General features: G+C 40.7%; 1 protein-coding gene across 1 annotated transcript in view; it reads right to left on the reverse strand.

The window, feature by feature from the left end:
• Window positions 1–23,602, reverse strand: part of LOC117521706 (receptor-type tyrosine-protein phosphatase F-like) — a 535,666-nt gene that overhangs the window by 261,291 nt on the left and 250,773 nt on the right. Inside the window, exons 4-5 of the mRNA XM_034183049.1 lie at window positions 5,420–5,565; window positions 4,502–4,643 (exon numbers count right to left, since the gene is read on the reverse strand). Coding sequence (XP_034038940.1) covers window positions 4,502–4,643; window positions 5,420–5,565 — 288 coding nt within the window. The remainder of the gene's footprint in view (window positions 1–4,501; window positions 4,644–5,419; window positions 5,566–23,602) is intronic.

Raw genomic sequence — 23,602 nt, forward strand, 5'->3', positions numbered from 1 at the left:
AGGCTCCTGTTCTCATTGAAGAATAAAAGGGGATGTGGTTTGCCTGAGATTACAGTCAATCAGCTGCTCTTTTATCATGTCAAAACATATTAAAATGCACACAGACAAAGCAGCTCTTTATCCCATTCTAAATTGTGCCTTCAAAGGTCCATCATATTCTAAAAGCCCTATTGTGTCAGAACATGCCAAAATACGAGGTCTGTCCATAAAGTATCGTACCTTTTATTTTTTTCAAAAACTATATGGATTTCATTCATATGTTTTTACGCCAGACATGCTTGAACCCTCGTGCGCATGCGTGAGTTTTTCCACACTTGTCGGTGACGTCATTCGCCTGTGAGCACGCCTTGTGGAAGGAGTGGTCCCACCCCCTCATCGGATTTTCATTGTCTGGAAATGGCGGAATGAAAAGGACTTTTTTTCCATCAGAATTTTTTCAGAAGCTGTTAGAGACTGGCACCTAGAAACCATTCGAAAAATTTATCTGGCTTTCAGTGAAAATTTTACGGGCTTCACAGAGAATAAGGACTTTAACTACAGCTTTAAGGACCCCTTTAAGCTGCGACGATGCGGCACAAACCACTGGATCATTTCTAAGCTGATGGCTCTGTGGATACGAGACCGTCGTGTGCTCTTTCTCTGGTTATCACAAGACCTGGACATCAGCCATTTTCCGGCAGATTTCACTTTTAAGAAGAGATTTTGTCATGGAAAGCCACGCGGAGGCTTCGCGTGTCACGACCGATTTGCTGATGAAGCGAGACAAAGGAACACCTCCGTTTCGGAGTGTTAGAGGACAAGTTGGGACATGTCTATCTCGGCTTTCAGTGCTTACCAGTCGAGTGAGTATAAAAGAACTTGTGGAGAGCTGGACATGTCCCAACTTGTCCTCTAACACTCCGAAACGGAGGTGTTCCTTTGTCTCGCTTCATCAGCGAATTGGTCGTGACGCGCGAAGCCTCCGCGCGGCTTTCCATGACAAAATCTCTTGTTAAAAGTGAAACCTGCCGGAAAATGGCTGATGTCCAGGTCTTGTGATAACCAGAGAAAGAGCACACGACGGTCTCGTATCCACAGAGCCATCAGCTTAGAAATGATCCAGTGGTTTGTGCCGCATCGTCGCAGCTCGCAGCGCGGTGCACCGACCGTCCTTAAAGGGGTCCTTAAAGCTGTAGTTAAAGTCCTTATTCTCTGTGAAGCCCGTAAAATTTTCACTGAAAGCCAGATAAATTTTTCGAATGGTTTCTAGGTGCCAGTCTCTAACAGCTTCTGAAAAAATTCTGATGGAAAAAAAAGTCCTTTTCATTCCGCCATTTCCAGACAATGAAAATCCGACGAGGGGGCGGGGCCACTCCTTCCACAAGGCGTGCTCACAGGCGAATGACGTCACCGACAGGCATGGAAAAACTCACGCATGCGCACGAGGGTTCAAGCATGTCTGACGTAAAAACATATGAATGAAATCCATATAGTTTTTAAAAAAAATAAAAAGGATTGTTAATTTATGGACAGACCACGTAGTAGGTAGAGAACTTAAGTAGCTTGCTACTACTTAATCTCATCCACTAGCATTAGCCTTATTAGTTATTGTTTACATTCCACTTTTGTCAGTTGTTGGAACCATTTGGTGACACATTTTGCCATTTTTCAATTTATTTATATTTCTTTGGAATAAGTGTGACTATGACTTGTATTTTATCCCTGGATCCCAAACTTCATCAAAGATATAAGTAAAAGTTTAAAGTGGTAACATCATCATGATCGATGTTCTCATCATTTCTGACTATACGACCAACATCCAGCATGAGCATCAATGAACACTGCAGTCACTGCTTTGATGTGCAGCGGCTCAAGTGCATAGCATGATTTCTCAAAGCAGAACGTGCAAAATGCCTCAATGATTTTTGTTACTGAAATTAACAAAGTTCCTTGAAGAGTTGCTTCAGCCACACAATGCAGCAATGTGGATCAAATCAGCCGCCAAATGGCATGAGGCTGGATTGGTATTTGACTCTGGGGTTAACAACTACAACAGTAAGCCTAGGATCAGAGAGAGAGAAGACAATTCCATCCTAAGCACATCTGCTGGTGAGAATAGTTGCTCACTGTTGAGTAAGCCTGTTGTCTGTCTTTATTCCACTTACTGGGATTCAGAGCTCTGCATTCTGTTGCCCCAATGCTGCCATTAATCTCAACTCATTCATGTATGATTCAAGTGCACGGTGTTTGTATAGGCAATTCCTCCCAACACTGTCTGAAAGCAAAGTAGTTAGAAAAAAAGCCTTTCGTTTCACAGGAAGAAAAAAAAAAATCCTATCGAGAAAGTTGTGTGAGCCCAGCTGATGATGTTTTGATATCAGCCTGGACAGATGGGTGTGAGAAACATGGAATTCAACAGGGGGTTAGAAAAGCTGCATTTGAATGAAAGGGGATCTGCTTTAAAGCTAGTGTAATGGCTGTAGACGGCCTTAATCCTCCCGCTGGCCAACTCTGGCTCATTTTTTGAATGTTTCTAATGAAATCAGTTTCTGGAGTCACAAGCACCTACAGGACAAAATTACAATCAATTGTGGAAGAAATTCAGAGCTCAGTAATGTGGTGAGCTGCACACAAAGAGGTGCACAACTCCTGTCTAAATAAATCCCATACATTAACTGCATGGGTAAAAGGAGGAAGTAGCTCCAAGGAGGTCAATCTCCACCACAGGCATACATGGCAGCACTAAACTTCACAATATGCAATCAAATATGGACTATTTCTGCCCAAGTGGACAAATTATTTCCACAGGTAGCAATTAACTACTTGTGAAACTTTCACAATCAGCCCCCGTGTGGTAGAACTTTCACATGTAATTTAAAACAAGCCATCATTAATTACACTGGTCAACACAATTTTTCTTGCATGGAATTCTTCAACGAATTTTGGGTAATTTGGTGGGTGCTGAATCTGGTGTTAGTTTTTGCCAATAACATCATGTTTTTGAGATGTGAAAACACATTTCTCATATCAAGCATTGAAGCTAAAGCTGCAGTCTCTCACACCTCTTTGGGGCCATAAACGATATTACGGCTCTTGCTCACATTTCCTGAACCTTGTTTAAAAACTATGGTTTTGAAGGTGCTTTTGTGGATGATTAGTGGCGTCAAACCCATGAGTGAATGAGCAACTTTTGCGTGATCCTTCAATACGGAACATGCGGATTGAAAGAAAACCTGATGTGATAGAGGAAATCTGAGCTCAGATTCAGATTCAGCACCCCAAAAACATCCTAAATCAGTTCTCAAAGTCAATGCAAGGAAAAAAAAAAGTTTTTTGTTGACCACCTGATAGGCTCTGAGGCCTTTTGGTGCCAGTTCTTATGCCTGGATACCATAGTGTGAAGTGGATGAAAGTCTGCAATTCCCCTGGAATGGATACCAGGCCAGGTTACTTCCCCAGCTGAGGCCTGTAGCCATTTACAGCTACGCTGACTGGGACAAGAGTTACTAGGTCACTGGACAGAGATGGTTTGGTGTTACATTGCATTACAGTGACTACCTGTTAAGTTTAGATTTCAGTTTAAAACTGTGGTTCTTACATTTATGCCCTCATGACTGAGGTGCTCCCTTACATTATGGAATTGCTGCACCCCTATATTACATGTTGTGTTCTTATGTGCTCAAAGTGAGTGTTCGTATGAAAATTCAGTAAGGTATATCTTCTATTATACATTCCAAATATATGGTGTAACTCTACTAGTGTATACTAAGGTACATCTATTTATGATTCTGCACATTGACCCTTTTTTTCCAGATGGGTGACTGTGCCTTCCAAACTTGAGCTCCAAAGCTGTGGAACAGCCAACCACTCACCCTTCACAATGTTGACTCTGTGGCCTCTTTTTAAAGGCAGCACAAGACTCGTTTGTTTCGACAGGCATCTTGGTAGTGCTTTGTGCGGTTGCTGGTGTATGTTTTTTCTTTTTTGGTTTTGTGGCATTCGTTTTATTTATTTATTATTGTTAAGAACACTGTCACTGTTTTGTCTTCAGACGTGCTGTATAAATAAACTGCGTACTGTTGGTGCAACACCGATACCACTGAGCTACCAGCTGGAGTAGTGATTATCTTTTCAATTAACAGTGACATCTGCAATCATTTTAACAACCATCACTGCTTGTTGATATTCATTTCTTATAGAATAGCTGAATTCCAGGTTGTACATCTTTTGGATTACTGAACTGTACAGCATACCATCCTGTTTAAAAACGCAACACTTGCATTCTTTCCAGCCGGCAGAGTTCACATTAAAAAATCCTGCTCTTCCGTGAAACTGCCAGTATTGGGAAAGTTTGAAGTTTGCAAAAGTTTCTGGATGACTTCCTTATAACGGCAAACATTTGCTTTTAGAATTACAGAAATAAAACAAGAGAACAGAAGCAAAGAAAAGAAAGGGGGGAAAAAATGAGTGAGAATGAAGGTGAGATGAAAAAGGAAGCTGAGCGAAAAATGACTTCTCTTACCTTCAAGGACTGTAAGCTTGGCGCTGGTGTTGATCTCGCCGACACTGTTGGTTGCCGTGCACTCGTAAATGGCTTCATCTCTATGTGTGCGCAGCGGCTGGATCCGCAGCACAGAGCTCGCGCCGTCATCAAACTCGATCACCTACAAGTGCCAGAGGAAATGCAAAGGGCGGGGAAGGTATTTTTAAGGGTGTCTTTTCTGCAGAATTCAACATATAAAATGGTATTTATTTCCAGTTGCAGATTGCTGTCATTTCGATTTTTGTGTGTGTGTTTCTGAGCGTGCACGCACGTCGAGCATGTGCAGCTTTGCTACTTTCTCAAATCCTGCTTTCCCGGCTGCCCACCGAATGTGTCGACCTCACAACAAACCGTCGGTCTTGTAAATAATCCGCAACTGTTCCAAGAATACAAAGAAGCCCCTATCGTGTTTTGAGTTTGAGAAAACATACGCAAAAGTGTTGTCATATGGTGCAGATCATATCCAGAGATGGTGGTGACTATCAGAGATGATCAGGAAGGAATAAAAAACAATATTACCACTCAGCACTGCTGCTACACTGCGCTACACACACACACACACACACACCAAACACTGTGGCGGAATAGTGTGAGATCCCACCTAAGGCGCTTTCTTCTGTTCATACGGGTTCAAAAAAGACAGAGAGAAAACAGAGAAAGTAATACATCAAGGCGATGTATGGTCAGAGAAGGGAGAGCCGAGGAACAGGAGGGGAAGGATGAGGGCGTGAACAGATTGAAAGAGATGAAGTGGACTACATAAATCAAGATAGAAAAAGATTAAAGGGAAGGGAGGACTGTCTGGTCTTGCTTGGAGAGGAGACAGGGTGGTGTGATGTTCAGTAACAGGACAATCGATTATGCGGTCTTTCTGTTTATGTTGTTTCAAATACACACCTCAAAGCGCTGGGAGCTGACTTTCTTGCCTTTCTTCATCCAGGTGATTCTGGGTTTCGGCTCCCCAGTGGCCTGGCACACAAACGACGCCACTCCACCCGAGATGCCTGTCTGGTCTTCAGGGGATCTGGTGAAACTTGGCAAGCCTGAGGAAGATGCGAAGAAGCGAAAGGATCAGGGAGAGATTGGTAGTGGTGAAAAAGAATGAGAGAAAGGCAGAAACAAAGAGGAGAGAAGGACATTAGCCAGAAAGTGTTGAGAAGTTATAGAAAAATAGGAGGGGGTGGGGGGGCAAAGAGGGAAGAGGGCATTAATGCTTTGTGCCAGACATGTCACAGTGAGGATATCGTTTTCTCCACACAAATAAAGAACCCAATGATGTTGTCGCTGCAAACACCTGGAGCCCAGCTCCTTGAGAAGCCAGTGTTTCAGTGCCTGGCCCTCTCTGTGCTATGTGGTATGCCTTACAATCGTCTGAGTGCATTGTCTGCAATCAGCCACATTCTGTCACGAACAGGCAACAAAGTTGCATTGTTATCACCGATCACATGGGAGGGTTAAACAACGCCTGGTGGCAAATACGAGTTAAGCAAATCACAGATACACCAGAGCAGGAGTTAAATTAAAACTGTCTGAAAGATGACTGTAAACGTTGGCCCAGGCACTGTCACTTAAAAAACCCTGCACATTCTGGCAGGTACACAGGTTTCCGACAGCAACGTCTGGCTGTGGTATTAAAATGGTTTGCCATGTCCCAAAATCCAAACAAGACTCCTATATTTTCATTGTGCATCCTGTTTGTGAGGTCTTATATAATGCATGCTCAGAGAAATGCAGACTTCCAGTGTAAGACCTCTTAGAATACATCGAAGGGTTTTCTCTGTTTGCCTTTAGGGTGTTTTGATCATGCACATACCCACTAACATTGTGCATTCGACAAAGCAGTGTAATTTAGTGTTAACCCGACTAAATGGGCACAAAACACACACCTTGCCTTTGTGCTATGTCTGGCGTGCATCACGAGTAATTTACAACCTCAGACATGCAAGTCTGGCGTCAACAACACAATGCCCCTACTAAAAGCTTTGCCAGCTCATGTTTCATCTACAAAGTCATTAAAGGGAAGGTGGGAAACACCTAAACCACAGCAATGACGAGCAAGCTGCCCTATGAAGGTGCTCACAAAAGGGTGACTCATTACACCAGATGCCAGCTTCCCAAGCTGAGCACACACTTGGGAAAATTCCAGCAATGACGAAAACCCATTCCTGTCTTTAGAAATACGCTCTAATAAAACACTGTTGGGATGAGGTCGAGGAGGTCAGCATCAAGCTCTCTGTGGTGTGGAATGACCCTTGAAATAGCACCTTTTCTATGTCTGACCACTACATCATTGCCCACTGGCACAGCTTTTGAGGAGTGACAGACAGATAGATAGATAGTGCAAATGTGTAGCTGATATAAGTTAAAACAATATTTAATTAAATGTGAAATTTAACTGAATACCTCAAAAGGTGGTACCACCTGCACACCACAGGAACTTGATCATGTTATGATCGATATTAATCAGTCTTTGATCTGAAACAACTGATACCATTGATTGATCTCTCTTTAACTGGGCACAAGAGAAACAACTGGCGTAATATTTACAGATTTATTTACATATATACAAGAACAAACAAATGTGACAGAGATTTTGATAATATGGGCAATAGTTCATAGTTTTCTTACTGAGACGATCTGTTGATGAGACGTAAACAGCAAGAGAAATCAAAGAACGAAATATACACTCAACAAAAATATAAACTCAACACTTTTGGTTTTGCTCCCATTTTGTATGAGATGAACTCAAAGATCTAAAACTTTTTCCACATACACAATATCACCATTTCCCTCAAATATTGTTCACAAACCAGTCTAAATCTGTGATAGTGAGCACTTCTTTGCTGAGATAATCCATCCCACCTCACAGGTGTGCCATATCAAGATGCTGATTAGACACCATGATTAGTGCACAGGTGTGCCTTAGACTGTCCACAATAAAAGGCCACTGAAAGGTGCAGTTTTGTTTTATTGGGGGGGGGACACCAGTCAGTATCTGGTGTGACCACCATTTGTCTCATGCAGTGCAACACATCTTTGCATAGAGTTGATCAGGTTGTCAGTTGTGGCCTGTGGAATGTTGGTCCACTCCTCTTCAATGGCTGTGCGAAGTTGCGATGACGAACTGGAGTCAGGTCGAGACCCCGATGAGGACGACGAGCATGCAGATGAGCTTCCCTAAGACGGTTTCTGACAGTTTGTGCAGAAATTCTTTGGTTATGCAAACCAATTGTTTCAGCAGCTGTCCGAGTGGCTGGTCTCAGACGATCTTGGAGGTGAACATGCTGGAAGTGGAGGTCCTGGACTGGTGTGGTTACACGTGGTCTGCATTTGTGAGGCTGGTTGGATGTACTGCCAAATTCTCTGAAACGCCTTTGGAGACGGCTTATGGTAGAGAAATGAACATTCAATACACGAGAAACAGCTCTGGTTGACATTCCTGCTGTCAGCATGACAATTGCACGCTCCCTCAAATCTTGCGACATCTGTGGCATTGTGCTGTGTGATAAAAATGCACCTTTCAGAGTGGCCTTTTATTGTGGGCAGTCTAAGGCACACTTGTGCACTAATCATGGTGTCTAATCAGCATCTTGATATGGCACACCTGTGAGGTGGGATGGATTATCTCAGCAAAGGAGAAGTGCTCACTATCACAGATTTAGACTGGTTTGTGAACAATATTTGAGGGAAATGGTGATATTGTGTATGTGGAAAAAGTTTTAGATCTTTGAGTTCATCTCATACAAAATGGGAGCAAAACCAAAAGTGTTGCGTTTATATTTTTGTTGAGTGTAGGAATTAATAGGAATAAACTTGGTTGGAATTTAGCTTTGATTTTTGGTTTCACAAATTATTGTTATTAGTATTAATAAAATAAACCAAAGAAAGCCACTTTGCATCATTGACAGCAAAGACCATCAAAACAGTTGAAGGTTCACTTATCTGGGTCCTTTGGATCAGGTGGATTGACAAGTCCAGTCATGACTGGCCGTTTGCTGGCCTTCTTTAATTGACCTGAATCGTCAAATTTCTACAGAACTGCCGAACATGATAGTTCGGCGTTTCTGTAGAAATTTGGTTCACCGGCTGACCCAGGATAAAGATTTTGGTGTTTGCTATCAAAAATGCTCCGGCAGCTTCCAAAACGTGTGGAACATCAATTTAAAGATGTTTAAAAATGCTACATTTCTTCAGCCACGACAAGGAACTTAAGTATTTTCAGATGACGTTTTCTAAAACTAAGATGCTTTATGTGGATACGTTTTCGTCAGGCTGTGATGATGAATCCGACTGAAATGAACAGGTAAGATTAAGACTTTATGTTTACTCCATGTGTGAATGGTTTTAATATTTGTAACAGTCTAAACTGTTCGCATGACTGCAGCTTTCAGTTGTTGAGCTAATCAATGGACAACATTAATGGATGTATTTCGACTTTTGAGTAGTGTGTCAACAATCATATACTACTGACAACAGCCATATGCTGACATGGCATGCCCAAAATTTTTGACGTACTCACCGTATTATGACATATATCAGCGTGCTTCAACATGCTCTTACCTTATACAAAACTTACCCATAACTTATTAGATGTACGCCAGCGTATGCTAGCATTTTTAATATGATCGGCATACATTGGCTAAATCGTCTAGGAGTGACAGGGGTGTTAGAGAGTGAGAAAGAGTGGAAAAAGAGAGCTGAAGAGAGTCCAAGAAGAGGGGTGCAAGAGATTGAAAATGCCAGAGAATAAGTGCAAGTTTCTATGTTCCAGGGTCATTTTAAAGAGGCTAGGCACATGGTCATGAGCTCCACCGACTCTGCCTCTGGTGTCTCCCAAAGAAAGTTTTTTGAAAAACACACCACATACAATAAATGACATACACCTTCTTTGTTCTTTGGCTAATGAAATATAAGATGACTGAGTCTCTTGTAAACCATCCTAGAAGCAGGGAAGTGATTAACAGAAACACTGTTTTCACCACGACAGTTTATTAATAATTTAACAAATAACATTTAAACATGCACCAAGAAATACTCAGTCACATGAAAGAAATGTGTAACAAATTAAACTGAAATATACATTTTGTCTTTGGTTAACTATAACAACAGGAAAAGAAATTACAATTTCTCGCTTTTGTCAAAAAAAAAGTATATTCGCGTATTGAATGGTCTGTGTTCTTCCCAACAGGGGTCACTGTGATTCTATCCCAATGTTGGTTGGTTTTATGACCTTTGTTTTTTTGTCATCTGGCTGGTTGAACTGATCTGTTAAGACATGAACAAGAATGCTTTGAGGGTCCCTTCTGGAGATGTGCGATGCTACAAATTGATTACAGAGTACTTGGGTGTTGATATTTCCTGGCACCGTTTCAACAAGGGTTTTTGATTCATAAGGACTGTTGGTTGAAGCTTTCTAGAGGCGTCGTAAATTTGGTCAGGGAATGATTGGAACACCGGTCACTTTGTCAAAAGGTGAGGGAGGGCTTTTCGGTGCCTGACACTGAGTCAAGTGATAACACTGTCCTTCAGTTTAAGACATTCTGGCCTTAGAAATCTCTTGAGAATCAGTTTTGTTAAAAGTTGAAAATTAAGGAAACTTTTGATTCTGTAAAGATATGTCTGTGGCCAAATTCGCGACAAAAGGATAACTGCAAATTATTATGGGTCACTAGTCCTCACCTGGGCCTACCAGAATCTAAAATTTATGTGCTGAAGTTACAGTAGTTTTTCCATTAGTCATGAAGCCATGTCTTTGAGTTCTCAGCTTTTGAGATACCTTTGCAAGAGAATGAAGGTCTAAGTCTGCATGGCTTTGAGACTTAGATGCTACCCAATGGCCTAAGATGATGTCTAGATGTATTTAGTAGTAGGACCCTTGGGTACCACTGGAGTTCAGCAAATGAAGGGAATCGTTGAGTCTTCTGGTACATTACACGCCACTGCTATGTCCTGCTTTGACATGTTTCATACCATAATTAATGATCTTCCTGTAAACCTCCAGTCACATCTGAAGGATCTCTGCTGTATGTGAGATGCCTATTTGCAAGTAAAAACAAAGACGGTTAAATATCTAAATGATGTCTGCAGTCTTCGCGTGCTTGTTTGAAAAGGGCCCGTGCGTGCATTCAAATCCTTAAAACGTGATTATTGCCATTTTGATTTCCAAGTGTTCCTGCTAACATCTGTCCACAGTGGTTCCACTTAAACTGATGTGAGGGCTTTCTACTTTGATGCTAAGAGGAAGGATGGGGCAGCATTAAGCAGTTCTCAGCACATACTACAAATTAAAGGATGGAAACCTCTGCACCAGTTTATTACCGGAAAAGTAGCGAGAAACCACTCTATCGTTAAAATCACAAGGATTTTCAGGGATCAGCAGAAGAGAAGGGGCACAGCGACCATCTCCAAGCCTTTTTGCACGTTAATCCTCTTAAACAAGCTTCCTCTCAAATCTGACAGGTGACCTTTGACCCAAAGGCAAAAACTGTGGTAAACTCTACACTGTCCATCTTTGGTCAAGATCTTACCAATCACACAATCTAAAACTAAATCTATGGTGGTTTCATTTTTCCTGATGTGATGGGTTTATTAAAAGAGTGGAAGTATTTATTTTTGGCCTGAAACTAGCTTGCTTTTCTCCGTCATTGTGTCAGTAACAGCAAGTAAGGATATCAAACTGTGGGTTTGTCATTGCCTTTCTTAGATAGACAAAATCCTGACATGACCCCCTTTTTTTGTCTGCCTGTGCCCCATTTTCCTGCCTGTCAGGTGGTTGTCACATAAAAACCACAGCAGACACGGCGTGGAAAACACATAAGCCTACCTATGCAAATCCTGCTCTCAAAAAGTGACTGGAAGCTTTGAGCTGCACTGATTCTCAGCTCTGATACTTCATCATGCCATAATTTGAGAAACCTTTGTCTGTTTGTTCCTCTACGTCTGTCAGGTCATTGGCCTGTCTTCTATCAAACTTGGTAGGTGGATGAAGGCCGAACCCAGAATTGTGCTTAAAGTTTGTTTTGTCAAAGGTCAACATTGGGTTCAAACAGCAAAATTCTGATTCCCGTCAAACACGGTACACATATGTAGATTTTGAAATGGCCCAGATAAGAGCAAATTCACAAAAGGTCAATCATTGGTGTTTTGATCACTGATTCAACGGTCAAAATTTATGTTTTTCACTCCGATATCAGCCAAACATGGCAGACATATTGATGGCTTCTGGAATTACCCACTAAAGATCAAATTCACCATAGGTCAATCAATGGCATTTCGGTCACCGTAGTTAACTGTTAAAAATTTTGTTTTTCGCTTCAATGTCCTCCAAACATGGCAGATGTATGTAAATGGCTTCTAAAATTGCCCATGCAAGATCATATCATCGTATCACCTTAATCATTGGGGCCAGGTGTACGGAGGTCAAAGTTCAAAATTTTGCTTTTTCACTCTGACGTCCACCAAACGTATCACATATATGTAAGTGGGTTACAGAATTGCCCAGCAAAGTAAAATTTCCCAAAGGTCATCAATGGAACCAATGTCATATGTGCCTTTTTGTGGTTGATTTCTTCTAAACTTGTTTTGTTAGGGTCTAAGGGCCCTGTTCCACTGGGGAGAGGATTAATTGCGCATGAATTGAATATACAAATTACGGACGTTCGTTGTCGTTCGCAACAAAAATGGTCAAAAATGACAAATGTCCCAGTATGAATTACGGATATATTAATAATATATAGCGAATATATGATGAACAATCACGGTTATATAACGCATGTAGTGAGGAAACTGATCCGACACATTGAGATTATCACGGCAGTATGACGGGTGTATTATGAATGCATCGCGCACGTGTTGCGCGTGCATGGCATCTGCATTGCGGTCATAAAAGAAGCGCACTCAGGCCGTCGGCATCACTATTCACACCAACAATATAGCCTCTGGAGCATTTGCTGGACTTTACAAGTTGACCGCAGAGTTTGTTCATGTTGTCATGCGAGGGTTAACTGTTCATGAGTTTGGGGAGCGGGAGGGGGAAGCCGCTCGGGGTGTGAGACGGTGTTCTTTTTTTTTTTTTTTTTTTTTTGAGAGTGTCAAGTGCTAAACAGCAATTCTTCCTTTTGTTGGTGTTAAATAAAAGTCCTGGATTGCAGCAGCTATTACGTCTTTGTGGATTTACACAGCCGGACCGGCACTGACTGGCAGGTATGTCGCTTTCTGCCACATATAGTACTTTGGGTTTACGTGACGTGTTTGTTATGCATTCACAGACTGTCCGCAAATCAGCTGCAAAGCAGATGTAATAAAAACACTATTTGTGGCCAATTTTATGCATTTGCTATAACATATTTTAGTTTGTGATGTGGACATGATGGGCACGATATATATCTGTTTTACACACTGTCCCGGTCCGCTGCCAAGCCGCAGATCCCCGTCAGTTGCGGATATCAGCGGTTAACGGCAGATATACAGCACATAGAGTGAGTATGCATTGTGTATGAATTGAGTATATATGGAGTATGTAAGACGGATATTATCCGCATCCGGATTTTTGAACAGCTCAAAAATCCTGGCTGCGGACATGTGTGCCTCTGCGGATGATCACAGGTGTGTTCGGATGACGGCTGACTCATACAGGTATGTTACACGGATATTGCGGCTGTTTGGCGAATATGGGCCAATTTTGTGTGCAATCCATACACAAATCCTCCTAAACGCCAGTGGGACAGGGCCCTAAAGCATGTAAACCACCTCAAAAACAAAAACAATTCTAAAATGGAATAACCATATCACCACCTGTTACCACCAGCATGTTAGCTTGTTACCACCACCTGTTAATATATATTACTAAACATATTTACCTGAAAAAAAAAGAAGCTGTAACCCAAAATTATGGTTTGACCGAAACAAATTGTCGTTAAGTTTAAATAAAACAGGGATGAAGTGGAGGTGTAAGAGTCACTAGGTGTTCACAGAAAACATTTATTTCTGTATTTATTTATGTTCATTGTTAATTGGTTTTACGAGGTCTATTAGAAAACTAACCGTCAGTTTTATAAAAAAAACAAAAACAAACTATATGAACTATATGAAATATTTGAATCACGTGTGATTACACCAGACATGCTTGAACCCTCGTGCGCATGCGTGAGTTTTTTCACGCATGTCGGTGACGTCATTCGCCTGTGGGCAGGCTTTGAGTGAGCACTGGTCCAGCTCTCTCGGCTGAAATCCCTTGTCTGAGACGCTGCTGGAGACGGCGCGCGTTGCTTTATCAAAATTTTTTCAGGACCTGTGAGGGATATCCGAGTGGACACTATTCGAGAAATTCAGCTGGTTCTCTGTGAAAAGTTTAACGGCTGATGAGAGATTGTGGAGTTTCTTTCGCTTTAAGGACAGCTCACAAAGCGGATCGGCGCGGCGCGGACGGAGGTGGCGTCCGTCTGGCTGTTTCAAGCTGAAAACTTCCACATTTCAGGCTCTGTTCACCCAGGTCATCGTCAGAGAACAGAGAAGTTTCAGAAGAAATCGGCATGAGGAGTTTATGTGGACATTCCACTGTTAAAGGAGATTTTGTAATGAAAGAATGTGCGGGCAAATTCGCTGAGTCGGTTCCGTGACGACGACGCAAATCCGTCTGCGCCGCGACAGGAAAAACACCTCTGTGTTGAAAACCATTTGTAAAATTCAGGCGGCTTTTGATGGCTTTCAACAAGTGAGTATCTGAGAAATTGTTTAACAGCTGGGCATGTTCCAACTTGTCCGTTAAGGTTTCCAATGGAGGTGTTTTTCCTGATGCGACCCCCTGTGGTTGGGTCCGGCCCGACATGCGAATCTGCCCGCACGTTCTTTCATTACAAAATCTTTAACAGTGGAATGTCCGCATAAACTCCTCATGCCAACCTCTTCTGAAACTTCTCTGTTCTCTGACGACGACCTGGGTGAACAGAGCCTGAAATGTGGAAGTTTTCAGCTTGAAACAGCGAGACGCTGCCGCCTTTGGAGCGCAGATCGCCGTCAGGCGCCGTGGGCCGTCCTTAAAGCGACACTTACAGACCAAAATCTCTCATCAGCCGTTAAAATTTTTACCGAAAACCAGCTGAATTTATCGAATGGTGTCCACTCAGTTGTGCCTTAAAGTTTTTGAAAAAATTTTGATCAAACAAAGCAGCAGTCTCTGAGCCATTCCTAAACAATGAAAAAAATCGACGAGAGGGTGGGCCACTCCTCACTCAAAGACTGCCCACAGGCGAATGACGTAACCGACAGGCGTGAAAAAACTCTCGCATGCCCACGAGGGTTCAAGCATGTCTGATGTAATCACACGTGATTCAAATCCATATGGTTTTTGAAAAAAATAATAAGGTCGGATACTTTTCTAACAGACCTCGTATCTTTTCTGTTGTGTTTTTAATCAGGTTCTTTTGTCTCTTTCTCTAAAATTGTATTGTAGCATTATTAGTTATTATTTCTATTATTATTGTTGTTGCTATTATTATTAATATCTAAACAAAAATAAATTTAAAATATATTACAATTTGTAATACATTTGACTCTTCTACGACAACAAACACTGAGCCATTAATTATTATACAGAAAACAAACGCACACAAACATGCTGAGATGCAAACAGCTTAATGCTAACTTTAACATTGAAAATGCCATAGACATGTTAATGCGTTAGCATCGCTCCCATTTTTTTAAGTTATAAAATACATCTATCAACTGTTTCAGAAGACCATAACAGGTCGGTTTAACATAAAAAAAGGTAAATATTACTCACAGACACGTGCTATTTGGGGTTTTAGCAGGGAAAAATTAAGATAAAATTAAATAAAACCAACAAAGCAGCGGGTCGGATCAATGCTTCATTGCTTCAAGCTTCAAAGAAGAGCCACGCTGCAGAAACTGTTGATTACAGACCCTGCATGGGTTCTGTAATCAACGTAGAGACATGATCATTTTCCCGACAAACACTCCCAAAAACAACGGCCACTCTGAAGGACCGATAAGGGAACCGTTAAGCAAAAAGGCTGTTGATGTCGGTGGATCGAATAATTTCTTAATGATACCCGAAGAGAACTGGGTTTCGATACCCAACCTTAAGAAGCATTACATTTATCATACAACAATACCAAAATATAACAGAATTTACTTGTTTAAATGATATCAGCATTAAATTATTGCCATACCTGTATTTATCTTGTGTAATATTGGAAATAAACAATGAGAAACTGACGAGGTAGAAAATTTGTTGAACAATGCTATGAGATTTGGAGCGGGAAGCATGCAGGAAATTGTCTGGAACATCAAGACATTGTTGCGCATTTACTACCTTCACAAGAGCGTTCTTTCAGACGGCAATAATTTACAAAAAGACGGAAAACTGTCCAAAGACGGCAAATAAGCATCCTTGGGGGAGCTGACATTCTGGCACGCCACATGTGCAACTTCACATTCATGGGACACTTCGACAAATTTCACATCCAGCTCGACAGTGATTGTCTACTGACTGCTGTCGTGTTTAATAGTGCAAATGGCCACACATTTTCTAAGTGCCAAACGAGCGGTGTTAGATGTTCGTGTGTCACCTGGAATCTGGCTGGCACCTGTTGTGAGAGGGGTCAATTGGTTCTCACAGCACACACTCTGTCTTTCAGCTGCTGGTGTGCGCAAATAGTTGTAGCAACAGGTGTACGAGGCAGCTACGATTTTACACGTTTTGCACACGATTCCTGCTTCATGCGCACTTTATGCGCAAATTGACCAAATCTGCAGTATGTGTGAAGGGGCACTAAACAATGTTGACCCCAAAATTGCCCTTAAAGAATCCATTCTGGGAAATGTCACGGTCAAGGAATTTGATTTTCTACCTAATTTCAGCCAAATGTGGCACACACTTCAATGTTTGTGGTGAAGGCCAAGGTCACTGGGGTCAAATGTTAGCATGACACAGTGCTTATTGCCTTTATAGCCACAAGCAGTATGAGATAGTGTTCAAAATTCCTATCTTGATACATAAAGCTTCTTCTTTTTGGCCCCCCAAATTTGTTGCTAGCGCATGAGGAAAAAGACAAGCTGTAGGACTTAAGTTTATTTTATGTGTGCCATTTTTGTGAGGATGCATGTGTTCTTGAAAGACCATGCAAATATTGGTAGAATTTAACCAGTTTCAACTGACAAGTGGCTGATCTGTAAATACAGCAATAACCACAAAGTGAAATGTGCCAACGTAAAAAAAAGTCAAAATTAATGAACTGTAGTTTGTGGCGCCCTGGAATTTTAATGACAATGTAGTGTTTGAATTTTTTTAACCCCTTTCATCAGTGAATGAACAACCAATTAAATTTAAAAGGTGAAAGCATTTATATTCTAACAAAAAAAATCTATTGTGCCTGCCTGCCGCCCCCCCACTCTCTAATTCTTTTAAATAAATTCTCAAATTGTGAACCTCATTTTCAAATATAAAAGAAAAAAGCATTCCTTTGGAAGTTTGCTTTCTGGTACATGATAAGACAGTAAACAGTAATTGCTTGATGATAAAAAGACTATAAAAACTTGGCATTTAATGAGAAACTGCAGGAGACCACTGAAAAGATATTATTTAGTTTTAATCACCAAAACACAAACACGTATTTTTAAAAGAGTAATGTTGTCATGTATTCTACATATGAATACTAACTCATAAATATCGCATGCTTTGGTTTTTGTCTCTACAGCTGCATACAGTGATAATCAGAGGTGGAAAACTCCAGCTTCAGAAAGTAAAAGCCTCTGCTTCTACCTGTGCACCTAAAACAGGTGATTTCAATAATTAGCTCATCCACCTGCTTGAAGAGTTGAACTAATTACAATCTACTGGTTTATTAGGAAGATGGAACAAATATGTGGTTGGACTTTTACTTTCTGAAGCTGGAGTTTTCCACCTCTGGCGGTAACACGTGTGGTATATTGTTTTTGGCATTATGTGACAACTATGTGCCAAAAAACAAACAAATCAATAAACAAATAAAACACAACCCCAATGTACAGCCCCTCTGCATGAACGTAGTCTTTAAAATTTGCAACTGTTTAATTGGTATCCCAATGCAAACTACACACACACACATATATAATAAAAAATTTAACTATGCATTTATTATTTACCTTAATTATTAAGATCCTATTGTCTAATTTACAATTTCTACTTGTTCAGTCAAGCCCCAGTATTTTATCACATGATAATTTCACAAGGAGGACAATGGAAACAAGTGTTTACGCTTTATTGTGTTATCCGTTAACATTCACCTCTGTATGTTTAAAATGATGTTGCAATAAACACAATCAAACAATCAATCATAAACAACATTTTATTTATGTTTTAACGGCATCTGCAGAAGGGTGTGCATGTGCACAACAATGAGCTTTTGAAAAGAGCGCAAGTTACCTTTGACCGCGTCTGATGCGCGTGCACGCTGACGTCTGCAAATCTTGTAAATCACTCCAGGAGTGTTATCAGGTTACAAAAAAAGTGTTTTTGGTTTTATAAGTGTTTATTTGTTGCTAGCCTTTACATAATATATGAGAAAGATGTTAGATTTACACAGAAACTAAGCGGTTTCGGAGCAGATTCCACCATGTTGAATTAGCAGCCAGAGAGAGACCAGCCAGTGACGTGACAGTGCCTCTCTACTCTGATTGGCTGTCAAAACCCAAGGATCACAAACCCATCTAACGCTTAGTTTCATCTTCATAATACATCAGAAAGATCAAAACATGACGTAGATGAAAAGCAGTTTCTGTTCAAAAACAGCAATATGCAAAGAAACCTAGCTGTGGAAAAAATAAAAGATAACCCTCCACATGTTCCAAAGGTAAAAAGTCTTTCATGTTACAACTAATGAGTCAAAAAAGAAGGTTTAAAAGTACATAGCCCTCTTACTTGTATAAGTATTTTCTACACATTACAACAGATTCTTGAACCAATGAAGTGTAAACTATTCAAATGCTGAAAAGGAAGCATAACTTTATTCAAATCTGGATGCTAGTGGTTACACATAGTATTGTAATTAGTCTGGAGTTTTCTTTGTCACTTAGAATGCCCACATTTATGTGCTTATTTGCCTTGTGAATTCAGATTTCACCCCAAGGGCACCTTACTGACAAATCTGCATTATTCTTGAGTTTAAAAGCATTATGGCAGATCAGAATATTACAGGCTTCTTGAACTGCACATAGCAATTATACAGATTTTCTAAATTACCCTCTACTGTGTGGTTTGAAGTTAAAGATATGGAGGTTCTTCACCTCTAGGTTCAGTGATTTCCAACGTGGCCATGAAGGTACAACAGATTGGCTGTGAGAGGTCAATAAAATATACAGATTAAAAAAAATACTGATTTTCAATTCTGTAAGAAAGTGTAAAATTTCTAGGGTTGGAACAATACACTAGTTCCATGATTTGATACATATCACAATACATTATCATGATATGATACATAATACATACACTGCTATTCACAGTAATTACAGAGAAATAACTTATTCTACAATTGCAATCCTTGTTGTTATCCCTTTTCTGTTTCTGAATCAGTGTAAGCTATCATTATTTTTTTCCATGCAGTAGTTGACTTTTCATGGTACCAACATACTCATTACAAAACACAATACGAATTGATACAAAATCCACAATATGAAAATCATGATACGTGATCATTCCACAACTAAAAATTATCCAATACTATTCATGATAATTTTAAAAAATGTAATTAGAATATAGTAAGACTAATAATAAAACAATAAAAATGGACAAAACAAAATATAAAATTAAAAACAAAAATGGAATGTGATAAAAACAAAGCTATGTGGTTTAAATTATATGTTCTGTCTCATTTATTTGATCTAATTTAGCATAATATATACATGGAAATACTTCAGCTGAGTGTCGTGTGTCGATCCAAATTGTGATTAAAAGTTTGGGTGGGCTGACATACATTTTCTGATTCCAAAATGGGCCCCAGCACTCTTATATTTGGGAATGGCTACGCACATTCCTTCAGTGAAGACGTAAACAAAGCACTATACCAGTGTTATGGCATTTTTCTCAAGTAACCCCCCCCCGGCTCACCTGTCAGGGACATCTGAGCTCGGACTGTAATGAATGCAAAGACAGCAGGTAGAGTCACATAAATGGCACTTCTGTGGCTAACAATTAGTGTATTCCCCAGCCTGTCAGAGTGCCCAGTGAGAGCTACTCCAGAGTAGGCTATCAGGAATCGACAAACACAGCAGAGTGAAAACCATTAATTCTTATTAATAATGGATTAGCAAGTTATCATTTTCACAAAGCAACACTTAGTGGAAATTTGTCTGATGGTATCAGCACTGGTTGTTTTAATGGAACACTTCCATTAAGGGTCTTTTTTGGCCCATTAGCAGGCAACTTGTTTGCAATTAATTCCATAAAAAGCAGCTTCTCCTGCAAGTTATTTAACCAGATGAAGTCAAATGCACTTCATGCTCTTTGTTTAAACCAATAAACATCATGTTTGGTGTCTGGACTTCTGCTTCACAGCTGAACTTCAATGAACTGTATTGTGTGTGGATATGTTTGTAAAACTTTCTCACTGAAATTATGACAAAAGTACTGTACTGAGTTTTGTGAAACACAGTGGTGAAGTGGGGCATGGACCCTTGAAGAAAGTTACACACACTGTAGAAGGTGCATACAAATTTGCAACTTCCTCTTTGTTTAACACTACGAAATAAGCCATATCAACAAATTCTGAAAAAAGTCTACGTGGTCAGGCCAGGGAGCATGAACTGGTCACAATGGAACCATGCTAGGTCCTGGATGAATATACATATATGAGGATCACAAAACCCATGGCTCAGATACAATACCAACCAAAGAAAGAAAGAAAGAAATTAGGAAAAAAGAAAAAGAAATACTACTTTCATTACTCTTGCTTGCCTCTACTGGTGGTTGGCTCTCACTGCGGTATTGTATCACTTCCTGTTCCGGAGCACAGCGGTGTTTTTCTGTATCTGTTAGCTGTTTAATCTGCGCAGTTAGATTGATCGAGTTATCTAGATTACGATTTGTTTCCCAGTGTAATCTTTACGTGCCTTAACTAAAGCACTCCTTCTGCTGAATCACCTCTAAATTATTTACACATTATTCACTTTGCGTGTTTTTAGGAATCCGCTAGCTTAGCGCAGCTACTAGCTCTTAGCCGATTTAGCATGGCGGCTTCTCCTGTCTCTCCCGCACGTTTCTGCTCTGGGTGTGAAATGTTTAGTTATTCCTCGGCCTCCTTTAGCAGTAACGGTACTTGTAATAAGTGTAGCTTATTCGTAGCTTTGGAGGCCAGGCTGGGCGAATTGGAGTCTCGGCTCCGCACCGTGGAAAATTCTACAGCTAGCCAGGGCCCTGTAGTCGGTGCGGACCAAGGTAGCTTAGCCGCGGTTAGTTACCCCCTGGCAGATCCCGAGCAGCCGGGAAAGCAGGCTGACTGGGTGACTGTGAGGAGGAAGCGTAGCCCTAAACAGAAGCCTCGTGTACACCGCCAACCCGTTCACATCTCTAACCGTTTTTCCCCACTCGGCGACACACCCGCCGAGGATCAAACTCTGGTTATTGGCGACTCTGTTTTGCGAAATGTGAAGTTAGCGACACCAGCAACCATAGTCAATTGTCTTCCGGGGGCCAGAGCAGGCGACACTGAAGGAAATTTGAAACTGCTGGCTAAGGCTAAGCGTAAATTTGGTAAGATTGTAATTCACGTCGGCAGTAATGACACCCGGTTACGCCAATTGGAGATCACTAAAATTAACATTAAATCGGTGTGTAACTTTGCAAAAACAATGTCGGACTCTGTAGTTTTCTCTGGGCCCCTCACCAATCAGACCGGGAGTGACATGTTTAGCCGCATGTTCTCCTTGAATTGCTGGCTGTCTGAGTGGTGTCCAAAAAATGAGGTGGGCTTCATAGATAATTGGCAAAGCTTCTGGGGAAAACCTGGTCTTGTTAGGAGAGACGGCATCCATCCCACTTTGGATGGAGCAGCTCTCATTTCTAGAAATCTGGCCAATTTTCTTACATCCTCCAAACCGTGACTATCCAGGGTTGGGACCAGGAAGCAGAGTTGTAGTCTTACACACCTCTCTGCAGCTTCTCTCCCCCTGCCATCCCCTCATTACCCCATCCCCGTAGAGACGGTGCCTGCTCCCAGACTACCAATAACCAGCAAAAATCTATTTAAGCATAAAAATTCAAAAAGAAAAAATAATATAGCACCTTCAACTGCACCACAGACTAAAACAGTTAAATGTGGTCTATTAAACATTAGGTCTCTCTCTTCTAAGTCCCTGTTGGTAAATGATATAATAATTGATCAACATATTGATTTATTCTGCCTTACAGAAACCTGGTTACAGCAGGATGAATATGTTAGTTTAAATGAGTCAACACCCCCGAGTCACACTAACTGTCAGAATGCTCGTAGCACGGGCCGGGGCGGAGGATTAGCAGCAATCTTCCATTCCAGCTTATTAATTAATCAAAAACCCAGACAGAGCTTTAATTCATTTGAAAGCTTGACTCTTAGACTTGTCCATCCAAATTGGAAGTCCCAAAAACCAGTTTTATTTGTTATTATCTATCATCCACCTGGTCGTTACTGTGAGTTTCTCTGTGAATTTTCAGACCTTTTGTCTGACTTAGTGCTTAGCTCAGATAAGATAATTATAGTGGGCGATTTTAACATCCACACAGATGCTGAGAATGACAGCCTCAACACTGCATTTAATCTATTATTAGACTCTATTGGCTTTGCTCAAAAAGTAAATGAGTCCACCCACCACTTTAATCATATCTTAGATCTTGTTCTGACTTATGGTATGGAAATAGAAGACTTAACAGTATTCCCTGAAAACTCCCTTATGTCTGATCATTTCTTAATAACATTTACATTTACTCTGATGGACTACCCAGCAGTGGGGAATAAGTTTCATTACACTAGAAGTCTTTCAGAAAGCGCTGTAACTAGGTTTAAGGATATGATTCCTTCTTTATGTTCTCTAATGCCATATACCAACACAGTGCAGAGTAGCTACCTAAACTCTGTAAGTGAGATAGAGTATCTTGTCAATAGTTTTACATCCTCATTGAAGACAACTTTGGATGCTGTAGCTCCTCTAAAAAAGAGAGCTTTAAATCAGAAGTGCCTGACTCCGTGGTATAACTCACAAACTCGTAGCTTAAAGCAGATAACCCGTAAGTTGGGGAGGAAATGGCGTCTCACTAATTTAGAAGATCTTCACTTAGCCTGGAAAAAGAGTCTGTTGCTCTATAAAAAAAGCCCTCCGTAAAGCTAGGACATCTTTCTACTCATCACTAATTGAAGAAAATAAGAACAACCCCAGGTTTCTTTTCAGCACTGTAGCCAGGCTGACAAAGAGTCAGAGCTCTATTGAGCTGAGTATTCCATTAACTTTAACTAGTAATGACTTCATGACTTTCTTTGCTAACAAAATTTTAACTATTAGAGAAAAAATTACTCATAACCATCCCAAAGACGTATCGTTATCTTTGGCTGCTTTCAGTGATGCCGGTATTTGGTTAGACTCTTTCTCTCCGATTGTTCTGTCTGAGTTATTTTCATTAGTTACTTCATCCAAACCATCAACATGTTTATTAGACCCCATTCCTACCAGGCTGCTCAAGGAAGCCCTACCATTATTTAATGCTTTGATCTTAAATATGATCAATCTATCTTTGTTAGTTGGCTATGTACCACAGGCTTTTAAGGTGGCAGTAATTAAACCATTACTTAAAAAGCCATCACTTGACCCAGCTATCTTAGCTAATTATAGGCCAATCTCCAACCTTCCTTTTCTCTCAAAAATTCTTGAAAGGGTAGTTGTAAAACAGCTAACTGATCATCTGCAGAGGAATGGTCTATTTGAAGAGTTTCAGTCAGGTTTTAGAATTCATCATAGTACAGAAACAGCACTAGTGAAGGTTACAAATGATCTTCTTATGGCCTCAGACAGTGGACTCATCTCTGTGCTTGTTCTGTTAGACCTCAGTGCTGCTTTTGA

The sequence above is a fragment of the Thalassophryne amazonica genome, chromosome 12 (assembly GCF_902500255.1).
Source record: "Thalassophryne amazonica chromosome 12, fThaAma1.1, whole genome shotgun sequence".
NCBI classification, from domain to species: Eukaryota; Metazoa; Chordata; class Actinopteri; order Batrachoidiformes; family Batrachoididae; genus Thalassophryne; species Thalassophryne amazonica.